The 22,252-nt window shown below is 37.7% G+C and overlaps 1 protein-coding gene and 1 pseudogene across 1 annotated transcript; one reads left to right on the top strand and one right to left on the bottom strand.

The window, feature by feature from the left end:
• Positions 1–4,255: 4,255 nt before the first annotated feature.
• Positions 4,256–11,405, top strand: LOC107599960 (kinesin-like calmodulin-binding protein; annotated as a pseudogene).
• A 1,451-nt stretch (positions 11,406–12,856) lies between these two features.
• On the bottom strand, positions 12,857–20,452 carry cyp1d1 (cytochrome P450, family 1, subfamily D, polypeptide 1). The gene is made up of 7 exons (XM_016291725.1): positions 20,376–20,452; positions 19,281–20,113; positions 15,392–15,515; positions 14,644–14,733; positions 13,681–13,804; positions 13,494–13,580; positions 12,857–13,389 (listed from the first exon to the last, which is right to left on the bottom strand). Exons 2-7 carry the CDS (start codon positions 20,103–20,105, stop codon positions 13,107–13,109), a joined length of 1,533 nt encoding a protein of 510 aa, XP_016147211.1. The 5' UTR covers positions 20,106–20,113; positions 20,376–20,452; the 3' UTR covers positions 12,857–13,106.
• Positions 20,453–22,252: the final 1,800 nt, after the last annotated feature.

Here is a 22,252-nt window from a genome sequence, read left to right as displayed (position 1 = left end):
GTGCAGAGAGTCGTCTTCTTCACAAATTCAAGGCATGTCTGTTGAGTTTGTTTTCTAAGCTGTTTAATAGCAGGCTAGTTAAAAATAGTGCAACCTTGTGTAAAACCACAATTAAACATTTCTGTGTGCATGCAATAAACAAAGGCTGCAGCTGATTTAGAGTCAGGTGGTTTAAAAAAAACCAGCAAGCTTTATCTTCGAGCAAGCAATACAAAATAAAGTTTAAAAAAATACAAATAAAGTTAATAATGAAGTTTAAAAATAAATACAGAAAATAATAAATAAAGAAAAAAAATTAATTCAGGGCCAAATTGAATTAAAATTGTATTGTATTTGGTTTTTAAATTCCTTTATTCCTTTATTTATTTGACTATTGTTACATTTACTTAATTTTTTGGGCCTCCGTGTTAAACACCTTTTGCGCATAAATGTATTTGTTCCCAGGATGAGATGCTGTTGCCATAAGTACGCAATGTGAATATTCTGGCTGCAGGCTACATGCCGTCAAGCATGCAAGATGTAGGCCATTTTACGCAATTTTTGCAAGCAAGTTATGTGAAGCTTTTTATGGCTTTCATTCACTAGCATTGTACTGAGAAATTTAATTTTAATAAAATTTAAAAAAAATTTTTTTACCATGGTTAAGAGGATATGATAGCACATTATGTACTGTATTAGATTGAACAACTGGTTAATTAACAGAATTCCTTGGAACAGCCCATTGAAGAACAAAAAGAGACAAGCAATGCTTCCACACCAACCAATTTATGGCAACAACGAGACAACATACCAATCAATTCACATTCCTTAGACAAAAGATTGACTGGTCTACAAAGATACAGCCAGTCTTTGCTGTTTTTTTAATGCAGAGCTGTTGGGAGACGCATTTAGGAACAGGACTGACCTAACACTGTCCAAACAGATCTTGACATGTACTCTGCCTTTTACATTTTTCCTAACACCCTATATTTGATCATGTAAACCTCTAGTGTAAACTAGCCTGTTTCTTTATTTGACATGAACATGCATCTACTATGGAATTTGTGATGTTCAAACATTTCTGCCTAACATCCGCTAGCACAACCAGGTATGTTGATTTAGTTGCTCAATGTCATCTCCATATGTATTCAATTATGATTTCAAACATGTGCGCAACTCAGTGAAATCAACTGGGTTTATTCCAACAAGTGTAGCTCACTTCAATATAATTTATATTGCAAAAAAAAATTCTACTCCACTGAGTAAGCATATTAAAATGCTGTAATAACTGACAGAAGGATGAACTATACTTTGTTATATTTAGTTTGCCTTCAATAGGACAGGTGACTAAAATGTTACACCAAAAAGAATAAATGCTACAAATAATGATATGTACATTTCCATATAGAAACAGTCTGTACTATATAAAGAACTACATGAATAAATATAACTTGACTTTAATGTAGAATGATTTAATATGATAAAATGCACACAATTTTACTTAAAAAAAGTAAAAAAAATTAAATAAAAAAAAGGTTCAGAAGTTAAAAGCACAAATTAGGCAATTTGATTTATTTTTCAAATCATCAGTCATCAAAGCTCGGTAAATATTGGTCACAGACACAGAGATTTACTTTCAATTTCACCAAGCCGATTACTCACTAAAAACTCTCACAGATCATGTTTTTAGGCAATTTCAAGTCTTATTTAGATGTAACAAAGTGGTTATATCTAAGTGTGTGAGTTGTTTACCAACATTTTTTTAATTAGTCTTCCCATTAACACTGTTATATTGTTCATTCAGGCGGAATTTATTGCATGAACCAATCACAGCCGATCATAGTCATATCCAATCATATCACGATGGAGGTATTGCCTCCTCTCACATGACCTTTTCCCATTCAGTCTCAATTACCCTCTACTAAACCTACTGCACGGGGGTCTGTTAAAACCCAATGGGCTCAGGGGAGGCATGACAGACGCCGACAAGTGATTTATACTCTTTATTGTCATATTTTGTAATATTTGTTGGGGGCGGGTTTGGACTTCAAATTGTTTCCAATATTTTGAGGAGGCACTCTCTGGTCGCCGTGATTTTGCCAAGTAAGACATGTTCAGACATGTTAAGACATCAACATCTTTTGTTGATCCTGGATCAACATTACTGTCCAAAAATACAGACTTAACCCAATCCCCACCCCTAAACCTAACCTTACCCATAATTTATTTCTAAAATCAGAGGGAAATGATAGCTGATTAACAAGGGTGTAGAAGTGCCTAATCCTGATTGTAAGCCTAAACTTGACATTTTTCCCGAAAAGTTATTTCTCAATTCTGATTGGTTGATTGGAATGATGTTCCAGGATCAAGAAGGATGTTGATCCAGGAACATGTTGTACTTGGTCAGATCACGCTCACCGGCTCTCTCCTGCCTCTTCAGAATATACGCCTCTGATATATAGGTCTATTTTTCCTTAAGTACTCAGTAGTGTTTATCAATGTGCTGTTGTCCCTGTTAATGGGGGGATTTTAGTAGAAAAACTGTATTACATATTACTTCATAAGAGGATTCAAAACCACACCATGATGGCTATGAACATCTAATTTTCTTATATCAGGCTAAAATACAGTGTTTTCTTTACCTATATCTAGGTGCCTGGGAGACCACTGACCTTTCTCGATTTCAGGATGATCCAGTGGTCTCCACACGAGTGGTACTTTCTCATCCCATTGTGTCATCAGAGGAACTGCCAGGCAGTGTTCCTGATCTGAGAGAAGAGGTCCAGTGGCGTAGACCATGTAACATCCATAATACACTCCTAGACCAGGATAAAGATAGAGGTGGGTCGAATGTTCCTGTCACCTCCCAGAATCTAAATATAGCCTTAACTCTAAATATTGTCTAATATTTGCTTAACATTTAAACTGACACCTAATTAATCTTTATGACATCTTAATACTACCTATCTAAAATAACTTTATCTAATTCAAATTTTTAACCTAATTTTATAAACTTAATTTTAAAACATTAAAAAGGCACATTAACCATCTTCTTTAAAAAAATGTTTGATTCATTTACATTTTTCTTTTTTGTCTTTTAAGCGAGCACATCTGGAACAAGCGTTTCAACATGATGTTTATGCCACTGAAAATGTTACAAGAAGAAACTGCATAAAAAATAAGAGAAAATAATCTCTGTATTTGAGTACTTAAAGGGATAGTCTACTGAAAAATCAAGTGTCTATCATCATTTACTCCAAACCTTTTTTTTGTAACACAAAAGGAGATATTTTTAATAATGTTGGTAACCAAACAGTTTTGGGTCCTACTGACTTCAATTAGTGGACAAAAAACTACTTGGTTACCAAAATTATTCAAAATATTTTCCTTTGTGTTCCACAGACAAAAGAAAAATTATACAGGTTTGGAATGACAGAAGGGCGAGTAGTTGATGATATAATTAAAATTTTTGGGTGGACAAACCCAAGGTATAAATATGAATGTGTTTTGTCATGTACAGACATGTTTAGGTAATTTAAAAAGTTTATTCGGTGTTATTGTGGAAATATTACAATAGTTATGTAATTGTTTATTTAATAAAGTGAATACATTACTTTGTGCTCAACTCTCACTTAATTGCATATTTAATTAAACCTTAAATCTGTTCATTTAGTTTTAAATAAAGAAATAAATAATAATTAAAACTAAAATAATGTATATGTATTTGTAATGCATATGTAAAATGGTAAAATTAAAAAAAAATATATAATTAATATTTAAAATTAATGATAAAAATGCATAAACAAATTATTTAATAAATTTCTATACTTGAATGGTATTGTTAATTGGATATGTGTGTGTATCTGACAATTACCAGTCTAGCTAATTAACCTGTACATTCACTGCACCCTGTTGTTTGGCATATCAATACTAGACAATAGACTGTCACTGATCTATCCCCCTTGTAGAGGAAGTGCTCATCAAGGCTGTGTAAAACAATCTCCAGACACCCCAACAGAGCCTGAAGAGTTAAATGTCACTGTAATTGCATGTTAATATTTGAAGATGCAGCTAAATGTGAGGTCTCATGGCTGAGGAAAGGTAGACTCGAATGGAATACGTTCAAGCGCTGGATCGGCGCAGACCGTCAACGTGGTTCAAAATGCAGTGGCAAACGTATAAAAAATATTTTGTTTATTTCCATGCGATTTTAATCACAGCACCCAATGTGTCTTCTGTGAGTGCAAATGTAAGACATCCTGAAGATGAGGCTCCAATGGATGTCAAGGTGTTTATCCCATATGACTCTGCCAAGCTATGCATAACCCAAGTATGTAGATATCACTCCTTCATGAAATATTGTGCATTGTTTTCTTGTTGTGAATATATTTATCCATCAGATGTAACCTAAGCCAGAATGTTTTGGTTGAAGAATGCGTTATTTTTGTTATCCAAGAGTTTTTGTTTGCTTCTTGCACTAGTCACATGTCCGTCATTCCCTCTGTTGTCCTGGGACCATAGGGTGGGGATGAGATGCCTCATCTGATGTCATGTGTTGTTGGTTCTTCAAGGCCCATTCATTACCACACATTCTTGAACAACTCAAAACCCAGAATTTTTACTAGTTCTCAAAAAGACAAATCTCAACAGGTACACGCCTTGAGTAATTTTTGTTTCATTTGCTCAATGCAGAGCTGTTAGCATTAAAGAAGGTACTCATTTAAGAAATGTAGTATGCAGGCAACTAAAACAGCGTTTCGCAACTTTTTGACGTAGGTACCTTCATTAGTAAGGCTCAAGTACCTTTTCATCAACATCAAACCATATGTGCCCCTGGACCACAAAACCAGTCTTAAGTCGCTGGGGTATATATGTATCAATAGCCAAAAATACATTGTATGAGTCAAAATTACAGATTTTTCTTTTATGCCAAAAATCATTAGGATATTAAGTAAAGATCATGTTCCATGAAGATATTTTGTAAATATCCTACCTTAAATACATCAAAACTTAATTTTTGATTAGTAATATGCATCGCTAATGACTTCATTTGGACAAATTTAAAGGCGATTTTCTCAATATTTTGAATTTTTTTGCACTCTCAGATTCCAGATATTCAAATTGTTGTATCGCGACCAAATATTGTCCTATAACAAATCATACATCAATGGAAAGCTTATTTATTCAGCTTTCAGGTTATGTATAAATCTCAATTTTGAAAAATTGACACTTAAGAATGGTTTTGTGGTCCAGGGTCACATATATGTGTTACTTTAATATTATACTAGACATAATTCAGTACTATAATTCAATTTATTATAGTGGCCATAATGATTCACTTTTACACAAGTGATATTGTGGGTTAAAAGACTCACTAAATGTTTTTTTTCCTCAATAAAATCTTTAATGAAAACAGTTCTAGGGACTATCGTGAAGAAACTTAAAAAATAAAATGGCCACTATGTATTTTAGTTGTCTATATGACTGTTACCATACCAACAGATAAGAGATGATATGATCGCACTGAAGAGCAGCATCAGGAGACGATTCAAGAACTGGAGGAGAACTTTCTCATAGCATCACGAGAGAATCAGGTGATATGCTTGTTTACTGATCATTCAGTCAGACGAACAACAACTATATTGTGATTTTATGCATACTTAAGTCTATTCATGCGTGTGTAGGAAAAAACAGCTCTTAGAATGAGGAAGCATTATCAAAATAAGCTTAACACCCTGAAGAGCATCCTAGAAATTTACCAGAAAAAAGTGGCCAGAAAAAAACACATACTGGGAGGAGAAGGTCAAGGTGAGTCACAAGCATCATCAAATTGGTTTTACTTCCTTCATTTCCAAAATTCTCATTGGCTTGAACACAGTACATGTAATTACTAATTCAGGGCTAAATCGAAACACATGATGTAATCTTAGTGACATATATAGTATAACATTTTTGTCTATCGCCTTAAAGGGATAGTTCACCCAAAAATGAAAATTCTATTAATTACTCACCCTCATGTCATTCCAAACCCGTAAAACCTTTGTTCATCTTCGAAACACAAATTAAGATATTTTTTATGAAATTCGAGAGCTCTCTGACCCTCTATAGACAGTAAGGGTACTACCACGTTCAAGGCACAAAAAGGTAGTAAGAACGTCGTTAAAATAGTCCGTGTGACATCAGTGGTACCTTAATTTTATGAAGCTACAAAAATACTTTTTGTGCGCAAAGAAAACAGAAATAACAACTTTAAAACTATCCCTTTAATTATTTATCCTATTGCTATCACCTGGCTATTATTAATATAATATATATTAATAAATATTAATAAATAATATATATTAATAAATATTAATAATAGTAATATTTCCTTTTCCTGGAATCAGACTCAGAGGATCTAAATTAAAAACTTGAGGGGCAAAACAAAATGCTTCAAGAGAGGAACCAAAAAGACTTGGCCTCATGGGATCAAGAAAAGGTATCAGATTGTGGTAACACACCACACATATACATACATACATACATACATCAGTGGAAACTTTTACAGAACAAGATGATGGAATTGTTCTCCTCCCGATTGGACCTTCTTCACAACCACCAGGCATCAAGTAAGAGCTGTATACACTCTTAGAAATAAAGATGCTTTGTGATGCCATAGAAGAACCTTTTTGTCTAAATGGTTCCATAAAGAACCTTTAACATCTGAAGAACCTTTCTGTTTCACAAAAGGTTCTTTGTGGCAAAAGAAGGTTCTTCAGATTATAAAAAGGTAAGAAAGAGATGGTTCTTTAAAGAACCTTTGACTGAATGGCTCTTTGTGGAACCAAAAATGGTTCTTCTATGGCATTGCTTGAAGAACCTTTTGAAGCACCTTTATTTTTAAGAGTGTAGGTTAATATTTTCAGCTGTTTACAAGATTAAAAAGACAAATGTTAAGGTGTGAATGAAAACTCAGGATAGGTGAAGGTATTTGAGTCTCTGTCTGTTTAACAGCACTGCAGGAGCTGCATTTGGCCAGAGCAGAGATGGGGAAGGTCCAGGAGATGCTTGAGGCCATTCAGGAGAAGAAAGAACCAGAAAATACATCTGAAGAAAAGGTAGGAAAATCTATAAAAACATCACTTCCAGCTGTGGAGAATATCTTCATTCTGAAAGATTCCTTGCAAGCAAGACATGTTGTAGTATTTACCAGGCATTGATTTTTATTGATGCAAGGCAATGCGAGACTGAACTCTGCTCTGCCCATGCCAATAGGAAAGCAGTGACTCAGCTGTACCACTAGATAGAGCTCAAGCTCGGCTGGAGATTTTGAAGGATAACCTCTTGAAGAGGGAGCGAGAGATCTCAATGCTCAGGAAGGACAAGAGCGTGTGACAGATCCTGTGGAACAGTCAGCATATAAGTTTGAAAACATTACTTAAAGACACTTCTGTTTTTTTGTTCCACAACATGAATTCCACACAGTGATAGCTCAGACATGAATTGACACAGTCATATTTCAAAAATGAAACATGAATTGCTAACAAAATCTTACTTTTACACTCTAAAAAATGCTGGGTTGTTTCAACCCAATGTTGGGTCAAAAATGGAGTAACCCAACTGTTGGGATAAATTTTGGTTACATTTTTAAATTAGCTTTTTAACACAACAGTTGGGTTGGTCCATATTTGACCCAACATTGGGTTGAAACAACCCAGCGTTTTTTAGAGTGTAGCCTTGAAATTTGGCCTACAAATTTATAATGACTGAACAAAACAGCTTTCTTGCATTGTTTATTCCAAGCCCATCATGTTTATGCTGAGCTAACAGAGGCTAAACAGCAGTTTGACCAAATGGCAGAAGACAACCAAAAAATTCTGGCAGAGATTAAAGAAAGTCTTGACCAAACTGTGGAAGAGTCCAGCCAGAAGAGCCACGAGCAACAAGAGGATGCACAGCAGAAAATGTGGGAGCATGGCATGGTTTCTAAAGAGTCAGAATATACACTGAACAAAATTATAAACGCAACACATTTGTTTTTGCCCCCTTTTGTCATGAGCTGAACTCAAAGATCTAAGACTTTTTCTATGTACACAAAAGGCCTATTTCTCTCAAATATTGTTCACAAATCTGTCTAAATCTGTGTTAGTGAGCACTTCTCCTTTGCCGAGATAATCCATCCACCTCACAGGTGTGGCATATCAAGATGCTGATTAGACAGCATGATTATTGCACAGGTGTGCCTTAGGCTGGCCACAATAAAAGGCCACTCTAAAATGTGCAGTTTTACTGTATTGGGGGGTCCGAAAACCAGTCAGTATCTGGTGTGACCACCATTTGCCTCACGCAGTGCAACACATCTCCTTCGCATAGAGTTGATGGACCAACATTCCACAGGCCACAATCAACAACCTGATCAACTCTATGCGAAGGAGATGTGTTGCACTGCGTGAGGCAAATGGTGGTCACACCAGATACTGACTGGTTTTCCGACAATATACAGTAAAACTGCACATTTTAGAGTGGCCTTTTATTGGGGCCAGCCTAAGGCACAGATTTAGACAGATTTGTGAACAATATTTGAGAGAAATAGGCCTTTTGTGTACATAGAAAAAGTCACAGAGTGAAAAAGAGTTCAGCTCATGAAAAATGGGGAAACATGGAAATTAAAGGAATAGCTCACTCAAAAATTTTATTCTGTCTGCTATATTCTTAGTTTCAGAGGCTTCATTTATAATAACTGTTTTAAAAAAGAGTGAAGAACTACATTATTTCGAATTTTCCCTTCAGTTTTCCACAGAAGAAATAAACTCACATGGTTTGAAATGACAAAAAAAAATGAATTTTTTTAAGAGAACTATTTCTTTTAAATATATACGAAATGTGGCATGTTAAGAATTTTTTTTCCTAGGCTCATCCAGTGTGCGATCGATGGATTTAACGTATGCATTTTTGCGTATGGCTATACGGGTTCAGGGAAAACCTTCACAATGGTTGGAGACAGAGATCGAAGGAACCCAGGAATCATTCCAAGAACATTCACCAAGATCTTTGAGATCATCCAGGATAATGAGTCTACATTTGAGTTTAAGGTACACATAGTATGTGTTTCTTGAGATGTGCTGATGTACAATAGTCATTAAACCGCCTACAGGATCTCTTTGAGAGCCCCACTGAAGCTTTCAGCAAGTGAATCGAAATTAATGGGGACAGAAAGGGGCTTGTGTTCGCCCAGGGAGCAGAGACAAAAGAGGCCACCAGCGCTGGCGAACTCTTTATTATTCGAGCACGGCTGTGCAAACCGCCAAATTGCGGCCACAAGTATGTGTTTAACTTGAAACTTTAAAAGACTTCGGCTAAATGGTTTGGATTAATTGCTTTAGTTACACTCAGTATGAATGCATGGTAAGAACATGATGACCCGGCACTGAAGCCAACTTTATAACAAAGAAGGAGGCCCTTGAGTTTATCTGTATAATGTGTCTGAGAACGGGCCTGAATGAAAGATTCAGGGTTATTATATATAAGAGAGACACATGTGTCTGCCACAAACAATGCAGATTTACAGCAAGTTGTAATTTAATTATTTTGAGATATTAAAATTTTTATTATATCTCTTTGTAGAGATGAATGTAGAGAGCTCCCGCTCTCACCTGATCATTGGCATCATGATTGAGAGCCGGAATCTGACCATTGAGAGCATGAGTTTCAGGAAGCTCAGTCTGGTGGACCTGGCAGGAAGTGAACGAGCAGCAAAAACTGGTGCCAAAGATGACCAGCTGAAGGTTGTTTGGAACAAATAAAATATAAAAGCTGATTTAAAGTGGTCCCAGAAAGTATTTGGACATTTCATGTTGGCTTCAAGTGCACCTGAGCATCAAAAAGCTGAAGGTTGTTTGGAACAAATATAAAAGCGGATTTAAAGTGGTCCCAGAAAGTATTTGGACATTTCATGTTGGCTTCAAGTGCACCTGAGCATCAAAATGCCCTTGCATCACTTTTGCAAAGATTATAAAAATGTTCACAAAGATTGACAATCAGACAGTATCCAAATACTTCTTGTCTTCTTGACTGTTGTTTTATCATTTAAAATGTTTACTTTGAAAAGTGTTTCTGCTATTTTTTTTTAACAACCTTAATATTTTGCTAAGGCAAAGACATTTTCTTAATTACAAATTTTTATTCTCCCCCACTTTTAGTCCAGGATCTTTTCACCCCCAACTTTTGTCTTGGATTTTTTTCTAACACCTCTCACAACAATCTATTTGTCCCACATTTTGTGTATGTTTTTCCCCAGGAGGCAAACTCTATTAACAAATCTCTGAGTGCCCTCGGAGATGTAATTTCAGCTTTGTCAATTGAGCAGCCTCATGTGCCCTATACCGTAACAACAAGCTGACCCAGCTCATGCAGCACTCACTGGGCGGCAATGCCAAGACCCTCATGTTCCTCAACATCTCTCCCTCTGACTGCAACCTGGATGAAACTCTCACCTCACTCATGTGAGAGTCAAGTACCTTGCCTGTACCTTGCGCGCACCATCACCTCAGTTAATGGCAGCATGAGGCTGCTCTATGCCATCGTCACCTTTGTCTTGCTCAGCTGGGGTTTAAAAGACAATTAATATTCAGTGATATATTCAATTGAACTGCACTGACATCAGATGAAAACAAAATCAACACTGACACTGTTAATGAACTAAACTGAGCTGAATAATGGCACTATTGCCTTCTGTAGAGCTTAATTGTACTTGTTTCATATATAATTGATGAACCTTGCAACATTTACAGTTACTGAATTGAACTAAAACAACACTAAACTAAACTGAGCTGAACAATGATTTTGACATTTTCCAAATTGTATAAAATCTGTATTTTATAAAGTGCTAAATAAATAAATGTGAATTGACTGTTGAAATGAATCCTTAATTCCTTTAAATATTCCTTTTCTACTTGAGAAAATTAAGGTTGATAATCTTTTTCTCTTTTTTGTTGTTGTTGAAGTTTTTTTAACTTCACTTCATATCACTGTAAACCTAAAGTTAGCAGAACTCAAAATATTGAAGAAATCAGTTACACAAGTTAATAAACTCCCAGATTAAATTTGCAACTTTATAATTTTTTTTACCACACAAGCATATTTATAGTTTTGGAGCATAAAGGCTACTTGATACATTTTAAAACTTAAGTTTTCAGTTAAGGTATATACAATAATATATACTTTAAAATAAGTTTATGTCTTACAGCTATGCAACTTGAGTGAAAGCCATCACCAACAATGCTCAGAGGACAGCAAGGAAATCGCTCAGCTGAAAGAGGTGTGCACATGATCAAAATCATGCCTTTTTAATTGGTGAACACACATTTTTCTCTTATTTACATTCTCTTTTTACTTCACAGGTGATTTTAAAATTGAAATCAGGTCAGCCTGTGGAAGAAGACGTGTAAACTTCCATCATCTAACTGGACATATGGCTGTTTTAAATTAGGACCATTTCCATGTATGCATCTTACACCATTTTTATGACCATCTCTCATAACATTTAATAAAAAAATAAAAAACGATTATCAAAGGTATCTTTTATTTCAGTAATCAAAGTTATTTTATCATCAAATGTATCTTTTATTTCAGTAATTTCAGTTTGTTGTGGCCTTCTTTGTGTATAATATTTTGGTTTTCTTTATACCCAGTGTCTGTCCCTTTTCATCCCTTATTTAAGTGTGCGTGTCAAGCTAATGCTGATGGAAAAGGTGGGCCAGGCCATCGCATGCAACCCAATAAGTCACTTGGCCAACATATGCTGTTAACGTGTGAAAAGGTAATGAGCATAAATGAAGCTTATTTGCCAAATACAGAAGGCAAATAAGAGCTGTGCTGACTGACGCTGTCGTGCAGTCAGATCTCACTGCAAAACACAGGGTGGCCTGGGGACATGACGGGTTTGAGGGCAATGGCAATCTCCATGAATTTAGAGTCCTGTTTTACAGCCTGTAAACAGGGGAAATATAAAGCAATACAAGTGCACAAAGTGCCAGAGTAACTGGAGAGAGAGCTATAGGGATACTTAAAATTGACTTTAAAATGTTAGCTTTAAAGTAAATTACATGCATAATTACTGTATTTCAGTTTATTTAATGCTCATACACTGTTTTTTTTAAGAAGTCTGCATTAATTTGATCATAATACAGTAAAAACAGTAATATTGTGAAATATTTCAATTTAAAATAACTTTTCTATTTTAAAATGTCATTTATTTATGTGAAGGCAAAGCTGAATTTTTCAGCATCATTACTCCAGTCTTCAGTGTCACATGATCCTTCAGAAACCATTCTAATATGCTGATTTGCTGCTCAAGAAATATTTGTATTATTATCAATGTGTAAAAACAGTTACATTTATTTGAAATAGTTTTTTCTAACAATGTACAAATCTTTACTGTCCCTTTTGATCAATCTAATGCATTATTGCTAAATAAAAATAATACATTTCTTTTAAAACCCCAGACTTTTGAATGTTACTTCATCAATACCAGCTTATGCATTATTGTAAGAAAAAAACAAATCTGAAACAGTCCGCTCTCTTCACAAACTTGCAAATGTGTTTTGTCCTATATTCTATTACATTCCTTGATGTTAAAAATAAGACGGTTAACAGAGTTCAGTAAAATGATATAGACTTGACAACTTCACAGTAAATATCATTTGAGACTATACTATTTGATAGTAAATTGATATTAAACTGAATTACATTTTATTAATTATTAAACATATTTGTTCATTAATGCAAAATCAACAATACCATTAATTCTGATTCTCTCACACTGATTCAGTTTAACACAAAGCAGTTTTTCAACAGAAAGGCCTCTTCAAACCTTCACTGTCACTGAAATAACGCCTTATTTGATACTTCAAATATCTGTGCTAAAAGTACAAACAGTAACTTAGTTGCTTATCATGTATTATCACAAATGATGCATGGACGTGCTTAGAGTACACAATTATGTGCAATAGCAAATATTCAAGTAACAGTTGAGCTGAATAGACCACATGAGAAATAAAGACTGTAGTGGTTAATTAGCTTAGCGGTTCAGTGATGCCCAACATTAGCTTTGTTCTGCGATTTTAGCAAGCATTCTGTGGTGCATTAGCTTAGTTACGAGTTGAGATTTTTATTCGGAAGGGCCTGGGCTTCATGGTGAGGGCAAATGTAGAGCTCAGGTCAAGCTCCTGCCCTGGAACATTCTCTATGTGCAGCCGATGCAGTAGGGTGGTTAAGAACACAAACATCTCCAGACGGGCGAAGCCATCACCAAGGCAGCGGCGTATTCCAATGCCAAATATCATTACCTTCTCAGTCAGGTTTTTATTTAAATGGCCAGACAGGGTAAGGAAACGTTCAGGTCGGAAAGCCTCAGCATCACCCCAAATATCCCTTTTTAGTAAATAAAGACAAAAAATATTGTATGCATGTATATATACACACACACACATGTATATATAACAAATATTAAAAAAAGAATGTGGCCAGATACTTACATGTCATGATTGACTTGATATTGGTTGATGAACACACATGTGTCTTTGGGAATGAAGTATCCATTTAGTGTAATGTTATCAGTTGTACTAGAACAAGAACAAGAAGAGGAATGTGGGTATCCGTTTATCAATACAGATATATGGTTATAGTGATAACACTAACATAAAGAGAGAAACATGGACTCACCAGTGAGGTATGGTGAAAGGCATATAGGATGCATGACGAAACACTTCATATAGGAAAGCTTCTGTGTACGGCATGTTTGGCTTGTCTTTAAACTGTGGTAACCTGTTCATACCAACCTGGTTTTCTAGGAAAGCGCATACAACAAATAATAAATGACCAGAACAGAAGATGAAGAAATACCATATGAACTTTAAACTGGATTTGCCAGTATTATTTTGGACCTCATAAACTGTTTTAGCACTGGAAGACTTCTTTAAAAAAAAATCAAAAAAATTTGCTCCCATTACAGACCTCATTGGTTTCGATTCCAGAGGCAGTCTGGCATCAACACATTACTGTGACCAATCATGTGAGAACCGAGTGGACTAGACCCTGAGGGAATGAAGGCCACTGTGTACAGAAATATGAGCTCTTTGTGTGTAGATGTGTAGTTGACCCCTGCAATTTATTTACAAGATACCACCCACCCACTCACTACAAAAGAGACTTCATTTTAGGACAAAAAGTACATAAGCTTGTAAACTTTAGCTTGCAAACCTGATCTAATATATTTAATCTGAAAAGAAAACATAAATAGCATGCAGTTCATCTTACTACATTTCTTTCAGATGTCTCCGATTGCAGTCACTTAATAACCCTGTAGATAATATTTCATTGAAACAAAATAATTCCCTGTTTATGGCAAGTTCCTGATTTTCCAAAAGACCAAATTAAAGAGAGGCCACAGGAAGAAAACATTTACTTCTTTCACTATCAATCTTGCATCTTTAAAGTTCTGCGTCCAAGTTAGTGGATCAAATTGTGTCTGTCTCACTAAAAACCACAAACCTCAGCTAATGCAGATTTAATTTCCCCAGGATGTCGCCGAACAGCTAAAGAAAGGGATATGCATGATAGGAAATGATTTTGTTTTGTTTTCCAGTAAACACAATGTTGTTTCGATGGCCCCTTTTGAGACTTCACCTATCTCCTGAAGGATTTTAGCCTGGATGTCTGGAAACTTGATCAGGTATAAAAGGCTCCACTGCAAACCAGTGATGATAGTGTCAAAACCTACGAGGAAAAAAAGGCATCGGTTATGATCAAAATCTGTAAACAGCCTCAAGACACACGTCACAATTAGCAAGTGGGCAAACAAACTGGTAGAAGATGTGATGTGTGGTGAAAAACCACAACATTCTCAGGCTAAAAGAATGAAAATGAGCAGTTTGAGCTGCTCAATGAGCTCCTCATGGGTGTTTGTTAAACACTCTTTAATATACTAGAACTACCAAGATGCATAAACTGAAACAAGTATGAATAGAATAAGCCAAAAGCAGACAAAAAAACATAAATTTAAAGCAAATTCTCAGAAGAACTCTAGGTCTGATCAGTCTGAAGTGCCTCCCCTGTGACAACAACACATAGCCAAGAAAAACATCTTGTTCTGGAAGTAAATGCATGCTTTTAACAAGCAAAGCTATTAGCACAATAACAACTCAGGGAGGAGGACTGCAGCCTTGGAAGGCATTCAGATTATGTCTCAAAGTTCTATGAAACATGTCGACACAGTTTATGAATTATTATTGCCTAATGTAATCTGCATTCATGCTTCTAGATCCATTCGCACATGCTCATAATTCAGGATATATAGAGAGAAAACCATTTTTCTGTTCTACTTCTAAAAGTACAATGTTGTGCACATTCATTCTCTTGACTCTGGGTCTCTTACCGGCTCCGAAGATGTCAATGACACTGTGGATGATCTGTGAGTTGCTGAGCATGGCTGTTTCCTCGTCCTCCTGCCTATCCTCACACATTGCTATTAGGGCATCAGTAATGTCCCGGATACAGTTCTGTACAAAAACATGGAGAATGAGACTTGCAAAATGTTTAAAATGTGGAAAAATAAACTGTGGCCTATACTCATTTTTATATCACATCTATATCCATCTTGTTCCTGGCAATGCACAGTATGCATCTGTGCCTTCCTCAAGGCTGTTTACATCAAATTCAACTATGCGTGTGAATATTTTAGTTTGTATAAACTGAAACTCACTTCACAGGAACAGAGTATACTTTGGATGAAATTGTTACTGAGTTACTGACCACAATGTGTAAAAAATATGATTATAGCATACTGTTCAAAAGTTTCTTGTCAATAAATTAATACTTTTATTCAGCAGTAAAGTACATTGTTGCAAAAAATATTTTAAATAGATATGTTTTTTTAATGATTTTAATGCATTTTTTAATAAATAATGAAAATTATTTATTTCAAAAACATTAAAGATTCGACAAACCCAAAATATTTTAACAGTAGTATACTTATATTATTCATCCATTATATTATAAAAATATGCACAGTGTTTGATCATTAAGACAAATTAGCTTATCTATAGTAATTTCTTTTATATATTTAAATATATATATACTTTATATATATTATACACTACCAGTCAAAAGTTTTTGAACAGTACGATTTCTAATGTTTTTTAAGGAATTCTCTTCTGCTCACCAAGCCTGCATTTATTTGATCCAAAATACAGCAAATGTCAGGATCATGGACCGGTTTAGTTGGGTTTTGCCCCTGTCTTTGTTCCTGGTGTTCCTTATATGGTCTTTTACTTGTCCTCGTTTAGTTTAATTAGTCATTCAGTGCACCTGTGTTTGTTAATTATCCCTTGCATTTAAGTTCGAGCCTGTGCTGTTTGTCTTGGTCTGAGATTGTATGTCAACCCACGTGTTACCTGTGCTCCTGTCTGCCCCGTGTATTCCCTTGGATTTTGGATTAAAAAACTATTGTGTTCATTTACGCCTTGTCTCCTCGTTCCTCTCCGTAGGTAAACGTGACAGAATCTCGGACCAGAACAGTTTAAATTGCGTGTTTCCCCTCCGTTTTGTTTCTCGTTTTTCTCTCAGTGTTTGTGTTTCCATTGTGTGCCCCAATGGATCCCCTCCTTTGCCCTGAATACATCCTCCTCCTGCTGGAGCAGGGGGAAAAATCGCTCGAGGGTCATACCAGACTGTTTCTGGCAATTGCCCATCTCACCACCTACCCGGACGACGCGCTCTGCGCGTTCTATGACGCCAGCCTCAACCCCGTGTGCAGAGCGCCGTAGTCCGAAGATGGCCATCGAGCCGAATTCGCCGCCGTTGTGGAGTGGACACTGGCGAGAAATGGATCTCCGTTCCTCGCCTGTTCCCAGGAGTATCTCGCTAGTGCCCCTCCCGACCCAGAGCCCAGTCCACGATCTCCCCGATGCGTGGAGCGCATGCCCGAGCCCACTGCTGACGAAGAGCCGGAGCCCGCCGCGACCGATGAGCCATCACCGCATGGAGCTCTGACTGATGACGTCAGTCAAGGTGTGTGAGCCGGCAACAACGCCTGCCACGAGGGAGAGTGCCCTGCCATGAGGGTGAGCTGAGTGTGGCGCGGGGAAGGTGCCAAAACGAAGAGGAGAGGGCTCCAGCCCCCGAATCCAGTCCAGAGCGCCCTCCAGTGCCTGCTTCTAGAAAGCGCTCTCCAGTTCCCGCTCCTAGAAAGTGCTCTCAAGTGTCCGCTTCTCCAGAGCGCAATCCTGTTCCCGTGTTCAGCCTAGAGGGGGCTCCTGATCCAGAGTTTAGTCCCGAATGCCCGGAGGCTCACAAATGCCTGCCCTCCCACCCGCTCCTGCCTCCTCCTCCGCTGTCGTCTGGTAGTCCCTCTGCTCGCCCTCAGCTCACCATCTATGTGGTGCGAGCTCCGCGTGACTGCCATCCTCCAGCGTCGCCGTGGCTGGAGTTTCCCTTGACTCTGCCTCTAAGCCCCGCACTCCGCCTCAGCCCGTGGACCCGTCGGCTCCACCATGGCTCCTAGCTCCCTCCTCTCCGCCGTGGCCCGGCAGTCCACTAGCTCCGCCGGGCTCCCTCGTCCCTCCGGCTCCGCCTTGGTCTGGCGTCGACCATCCTGCGCCTCGGGACACCACTCCTCTGGCTTCGCCTCATCCCTCCGTCCCTCCGGCTCTGTCAGACTTCTTCATCCCCTCGGCTCTGCCTCAGTCCTCTGTCGCTCTGGCTCCACCGTGGCCTCCCGTATCCACACCTTCGCGTCAGTCACCGGCGCCATCGGCTCCGCCTAAGGCCTCCGGATCCTCCCCATCATCCTGGCTCATCGGCTCTCCATCTCCGCCTCGGGCTCCTCCACCACCAACTGCTCTGCCACTGTTGGTCGGCCCCCTGGAGTCGGCGGCCATTCCTCCTCCATGGCTCCTCCCTCCACCGTGGGTCGTCATTATGGCTGTGGCCTGGGTCCAGCTGGACTCCTCCTGCTCCAAGCCCCTCCTGTCTCCTCCCTCCATCGTCTCCTCCCTGGACTCTGCCTGCCAGCCCCCTCCCGGGTGTCCGTCCTCCTCCGGAACCTCCTCCTTAGTTCCCACCTATGCCCCCCCCTTCTGCTGTTCTACGGTGCGAGGACGCACTTTCCGGGAGGGGGGCGATGTGTCAGGATCATGGACCGGTTTAGTTGTGTTTTGCCCATCTTTGTTCCTGGTGTTCCTTTTATATGGTCTTTTTCCTGTCCTCGTTTAGTTTAATTAGTCATTCAGTGCACCTGTGTTTGTTAATTATCCCTTGCATTTAAGTTCGAGTCTGTGCTGTCTGTCTTTGTCCGAGATTGTACGTCAACCCACGTGTTACCTGTGCTCCTGTCTGCCCCATGTATTCCCTTGGATTTTGGATTTAAAAGACTATTGTGTTTGTTTATGCCTTGTCTCCTCGCTCCTCTCCGTAGGTGAACATGACAGCAAAAGCAGTAATATTGTGAAATATTTTGACTATTTAAAATCACCACTTTCTACTTTAATATATTTTATTCCTAATCCTTTTCAGCATCATTACTCCAGTCTTTAGTGTCACATTATCCTTCAGAAATCATTCTAATATGCTAATTTGCAGTTCAATGCCCATTTATTATTATTATTAACAGTTGAGTAGATTTTTTGATGAATATAAAGATCAGCATTTATCTGAAATAAAAAGGTTTTGTAACATTATACACTATACCATTCAAAATCTTGGAGTCAGTATTTTTTTTATAGAAATGAACCTTTCTTTAGCAAGGATGCTTTAAATTGATCAAAAGTGGTGATAAAGACATTTATAATGTTACAAAAGATATTTCAGATAAATGCTGTTCTTCTGAACTTTCTATTCATCAGCAATTTTCAAAATAACAAGTTTATTTTTTTGAGCAGCAAATCAGAATATTAGAATGATTTCTGAATGATCATGTGACTGGAGTAATGACGCTAAAAATTCAGCTTTGAAATCACAGGAATAAATTACATTTTTAAATATATTCAAATAGAAAACAGTTATTTTAAATAGTAAAAATTTCCAAATTGTACTGTTCTTGCTGTACTTTGGATCAAATAAATGCAGGATTGGTGAGCAGAAGAGACTTTAAAAAACATATATATATATTACAGTATGTAGCATACTAAATGCTAATTTTAATCCTTTCTCTTTTGGCAAGAAAAATCTTTTTTTTCTTTAAGTTAATCATCTGAAATAGATACAGTATGTTAAGACTTCTACAGGAATGAATTTTTCTTCTCTTTGGTTTATTTTAACATTATTACCCTATCAAAGGTGATGAGATGTTCACTGATGTTGCGCTCCATGAAGTTGTTCATTCTGTCAATGTACTGGAGCAGCTTTCGCAGAGACGGACTGGGAAGGTAGCGGAAAATGGGGAAAAAGTCTGCCAGATTCCCTGCAGCAAAGAGGCGCAGCACTTCATTATTGATGTTGACGATGGTGAGGAACTCTTTATCATCATGGGCGTACCGCTTCCCAAAACATAGAGTGCAAACTACATTGGCAACTGAGGTCACTAGCAACTTAACTGGGTCAAGCCCTGAATCTCCAAACTCATCTGCTTGTTTCTTCAGAGCCTCCATCATATCTACGGCCTCTGCACAGATACGCTCCTCCAAAAGACAAGAAGCGCTTGAGTCTCGGGACTCAGCTTGGGAGAAGGTCTTCAGGGCATTTCTGCAGATCTTTTTGTGAAGCACCCAAGCTTCTCCATACTTCTCACTAAACGTCATACTGGTGCCATTAGCAACTGCAGAGAAGGTAAAGAAGTTAGGACGTCCAGCAAACGCCTCTCCTTGACGTACCAAAGCCTCCTTGATGGTAGAATAGCCGCTCAAAACGACCACTACAAGAGAACCCATTTTCATCTTGAACACATCTCCATACTGAACCCTCAGGTTTGTTAATGACAAATGGATCTGTTCCCCCATCTGGAAAAGGTTTCCCACTAGAGGCCAAGGTGTGGGACCTGGGGGCAAGGAGCAACCTGGTTCTCTCCGTCGACCATGGAGAACCAGCAAGAGCATAGCAAAGGCACAGAGGAACAAAGTCACTCCAGTCGTGTGGGAGATCTCCTCAAGATACATGGCAGACACTGCAAATAACATATTGAAAATTATTTAAAGATAGATTTTTGACGCATAAAGCATAATGCACCATTATATTCTGAACTCTCAATCTCTAAATAGCTTTGAAGAAGATGGTTTAAGGAAATGAAAACTTTACAATAGCTTATTATTGCATGTATATTGTTTAAGTTAATATAATGCGATATAAACTGCACGCAGAAGATTAACCGAACAGAAAGGGCCAAATAGGTAAAATAAATAAAGTAATAGGCCCTATGCATATCTTACCTTTGAGACCACAATTGACCGATCCCGTGTTCGCAATAAAAATACTAGAGAAAAAGTTTCACCAGCTGAAAAATGGCTGCGCGTCTCAATGACTACATAAACCACAGGCTGGATCTCAGAAGCAGAGGAGAGCACGAGGGGCGTCGAGATGCTCGATTTACAAGCAAGAATGAACTGTGCATGAATGTAAGCCAGTGAGATTTAAAAAAAAAAAAAAAGAAAAAAAAAAAGAAAAACCCTACTGATGAGATAATAATATATTAAAAAAACAAAACAATGTGTTTCCACACGATGGCAGTGTCCTAAAGCCTACACTTCTAAACTAGGCTATAGGCTACTGTACATTACGAATCGAGGAGGAAAAAGAAAACATAATCGACTGCTTATGATAGTCTGTGACGAAACAATGCTGGCAACTGTGCATGGCTGGGTTACACTTTATTTTAAGGTGTCCTTGTTACATGATGTTCAAGTACAATCTTTTAATGAGCATTGCCTTTCGATCTTGGATGAAGTTGCTCCAGTGAAATCCAGAGCAGCTCGTCTGATAAATTCTACCCCTTGGATCAATGATAGTATCAGCTCTTTTAAACGTATTTGTCGTAAAACGTCTGTGGAAATCTACTCGACTACTAGTTCACTATCTGCATTTAAAATAACTTTTAATGGATTTTAATAATAAGGTTAAGGATGCCAGAATTATGTATTTCTCTAATCTAATATCTAGCAGCAGACATAATCCCAAACTTTAGTTTGACACCATACATAACATTGACTCTCCTCCATCACCTGCGGTTCAAATCTCTTCAGTTGATGAGTGCAACAGTTTACTCTCCTTTTTCGTGGATAAGATAAACAATATACGAAATAACTCTTTCTCCTTCACTTCAAATACCTTGTGTCTCCAGGCCAGTAACCCTGGAGAATTTTTCCCCATAACACTTGATGATCTCACTAAATATTTAGTTCTATGAAAACTTCTAGTCCTCTGGATGTGGTACCCACTGCCTTGTTTAAAAATTTTATTGACACGATTGGTCCCAGTGTGCTATCTATAATTAATAATTCATCAACATCTGGTCAAGTTCCAGTTTATTTTAAACAAGCTGTTGTTCAACCTATTCTAAAGAAAACAAATCTTGATCTATCCTTACCCCAAAATTATAGACCTATTTCTAAGTTACCTTTTATGGCTAAGGTCCTGAAAAAAGTTGTAAATCAACTCTCAGCTGTTTTAGATGGTTATAATGTGTAATTGATAAATTCCAATCTGGCTTTCGTGGCATACACTCAACTGAATCTGCTCTTCTTAGAGTTTTAAACCATTTGTTAATGCAAGGTGATGCAGGAGAATGCTCTGTACTGGTTTTATTGGATCTTACTACTGCAGTTGATCACTGTATATTAGTTGAGAGGCTTAGACAGCAGGTTGATATCTCAGGTTGGAACAGCCTTGAATTGGTTTTCATCATACTTATCAGACAGGTCTTTCTCAGTAAGAGTTCAAAATGATACCTCATCAACAGCACCTGTGCCCTGTGATGTTCCCCAGGGTTCCGTTTTGGCCCCATTACTTTTTGCTTTGTATTTGCTGTCTCTGGGGAAACTGATAAGCAATTTTGAAGGCATTCGCTATCATTGCTATGCAGATGATATTCAAATATATACTTCTTATAAGCCTCATTAAATTACAAAATTGTCTTAAATTGTATAAACTCTATTAAAGTCTGGATGGCAAATAATTACTTACAGTTCAATCCTGAAAAGAAAAACAGAAGTACTTATCTCGGCTCCTGCTGGTCTTCTCCCAAAAGAGATGGAAAGTCTTGATCCTTTATCACATTCTGTTAAATCTACCCTTCGTAATTTAGGTGTTC

This window comes from Sinocyclocheilus grahami, unplaced genomic scaffold (assembly GCF_001515645.1).
Source record: "Sinocyclocheilus grahami isolate Dianchi unplaced genomic scaffold, SAMN03320097.WGS_v1.1 scaffold275.1, whole genome shotgun sequence".
Lineage (NCBI taxonomy): Eukaryota > Metazoa > Chordata > Actinopteri > Cypriniformes > Cyprinidae > Sinocyclocheilus > Sinocyclocheilus grahami.
This window is presented reverse-complemented; position numbering and strand designations above follow the sequence as displayed.

What these genes read in the sequence shown, in the direction of transcription:
- cyp1d1 (XM_016291725.1), bottom strand. Translation starts at nt 20,105, where the DNA reads ATGTATCTTGAGGAGATCTCCCACACGACTGGAGTGACTTTGTTCCTC. An exon ending in CATTGACATCTTCGGAGCCG is followed by an intron (nt 14,734 to 15,391) that starts GTAAGAGACCCA and finishes TTTTCCTCGTAG; the next exon opens with GTTTTGACACTATCATCACT. An exon ending in CCTTTCACCATACCTCACTG is followed by an intron (nt 13,581 to 13,680) that starts GTGAGTCCATGT and finishes TTCTTGTTCTAG; the next exon opens with TACAACTGATAACATTACAC.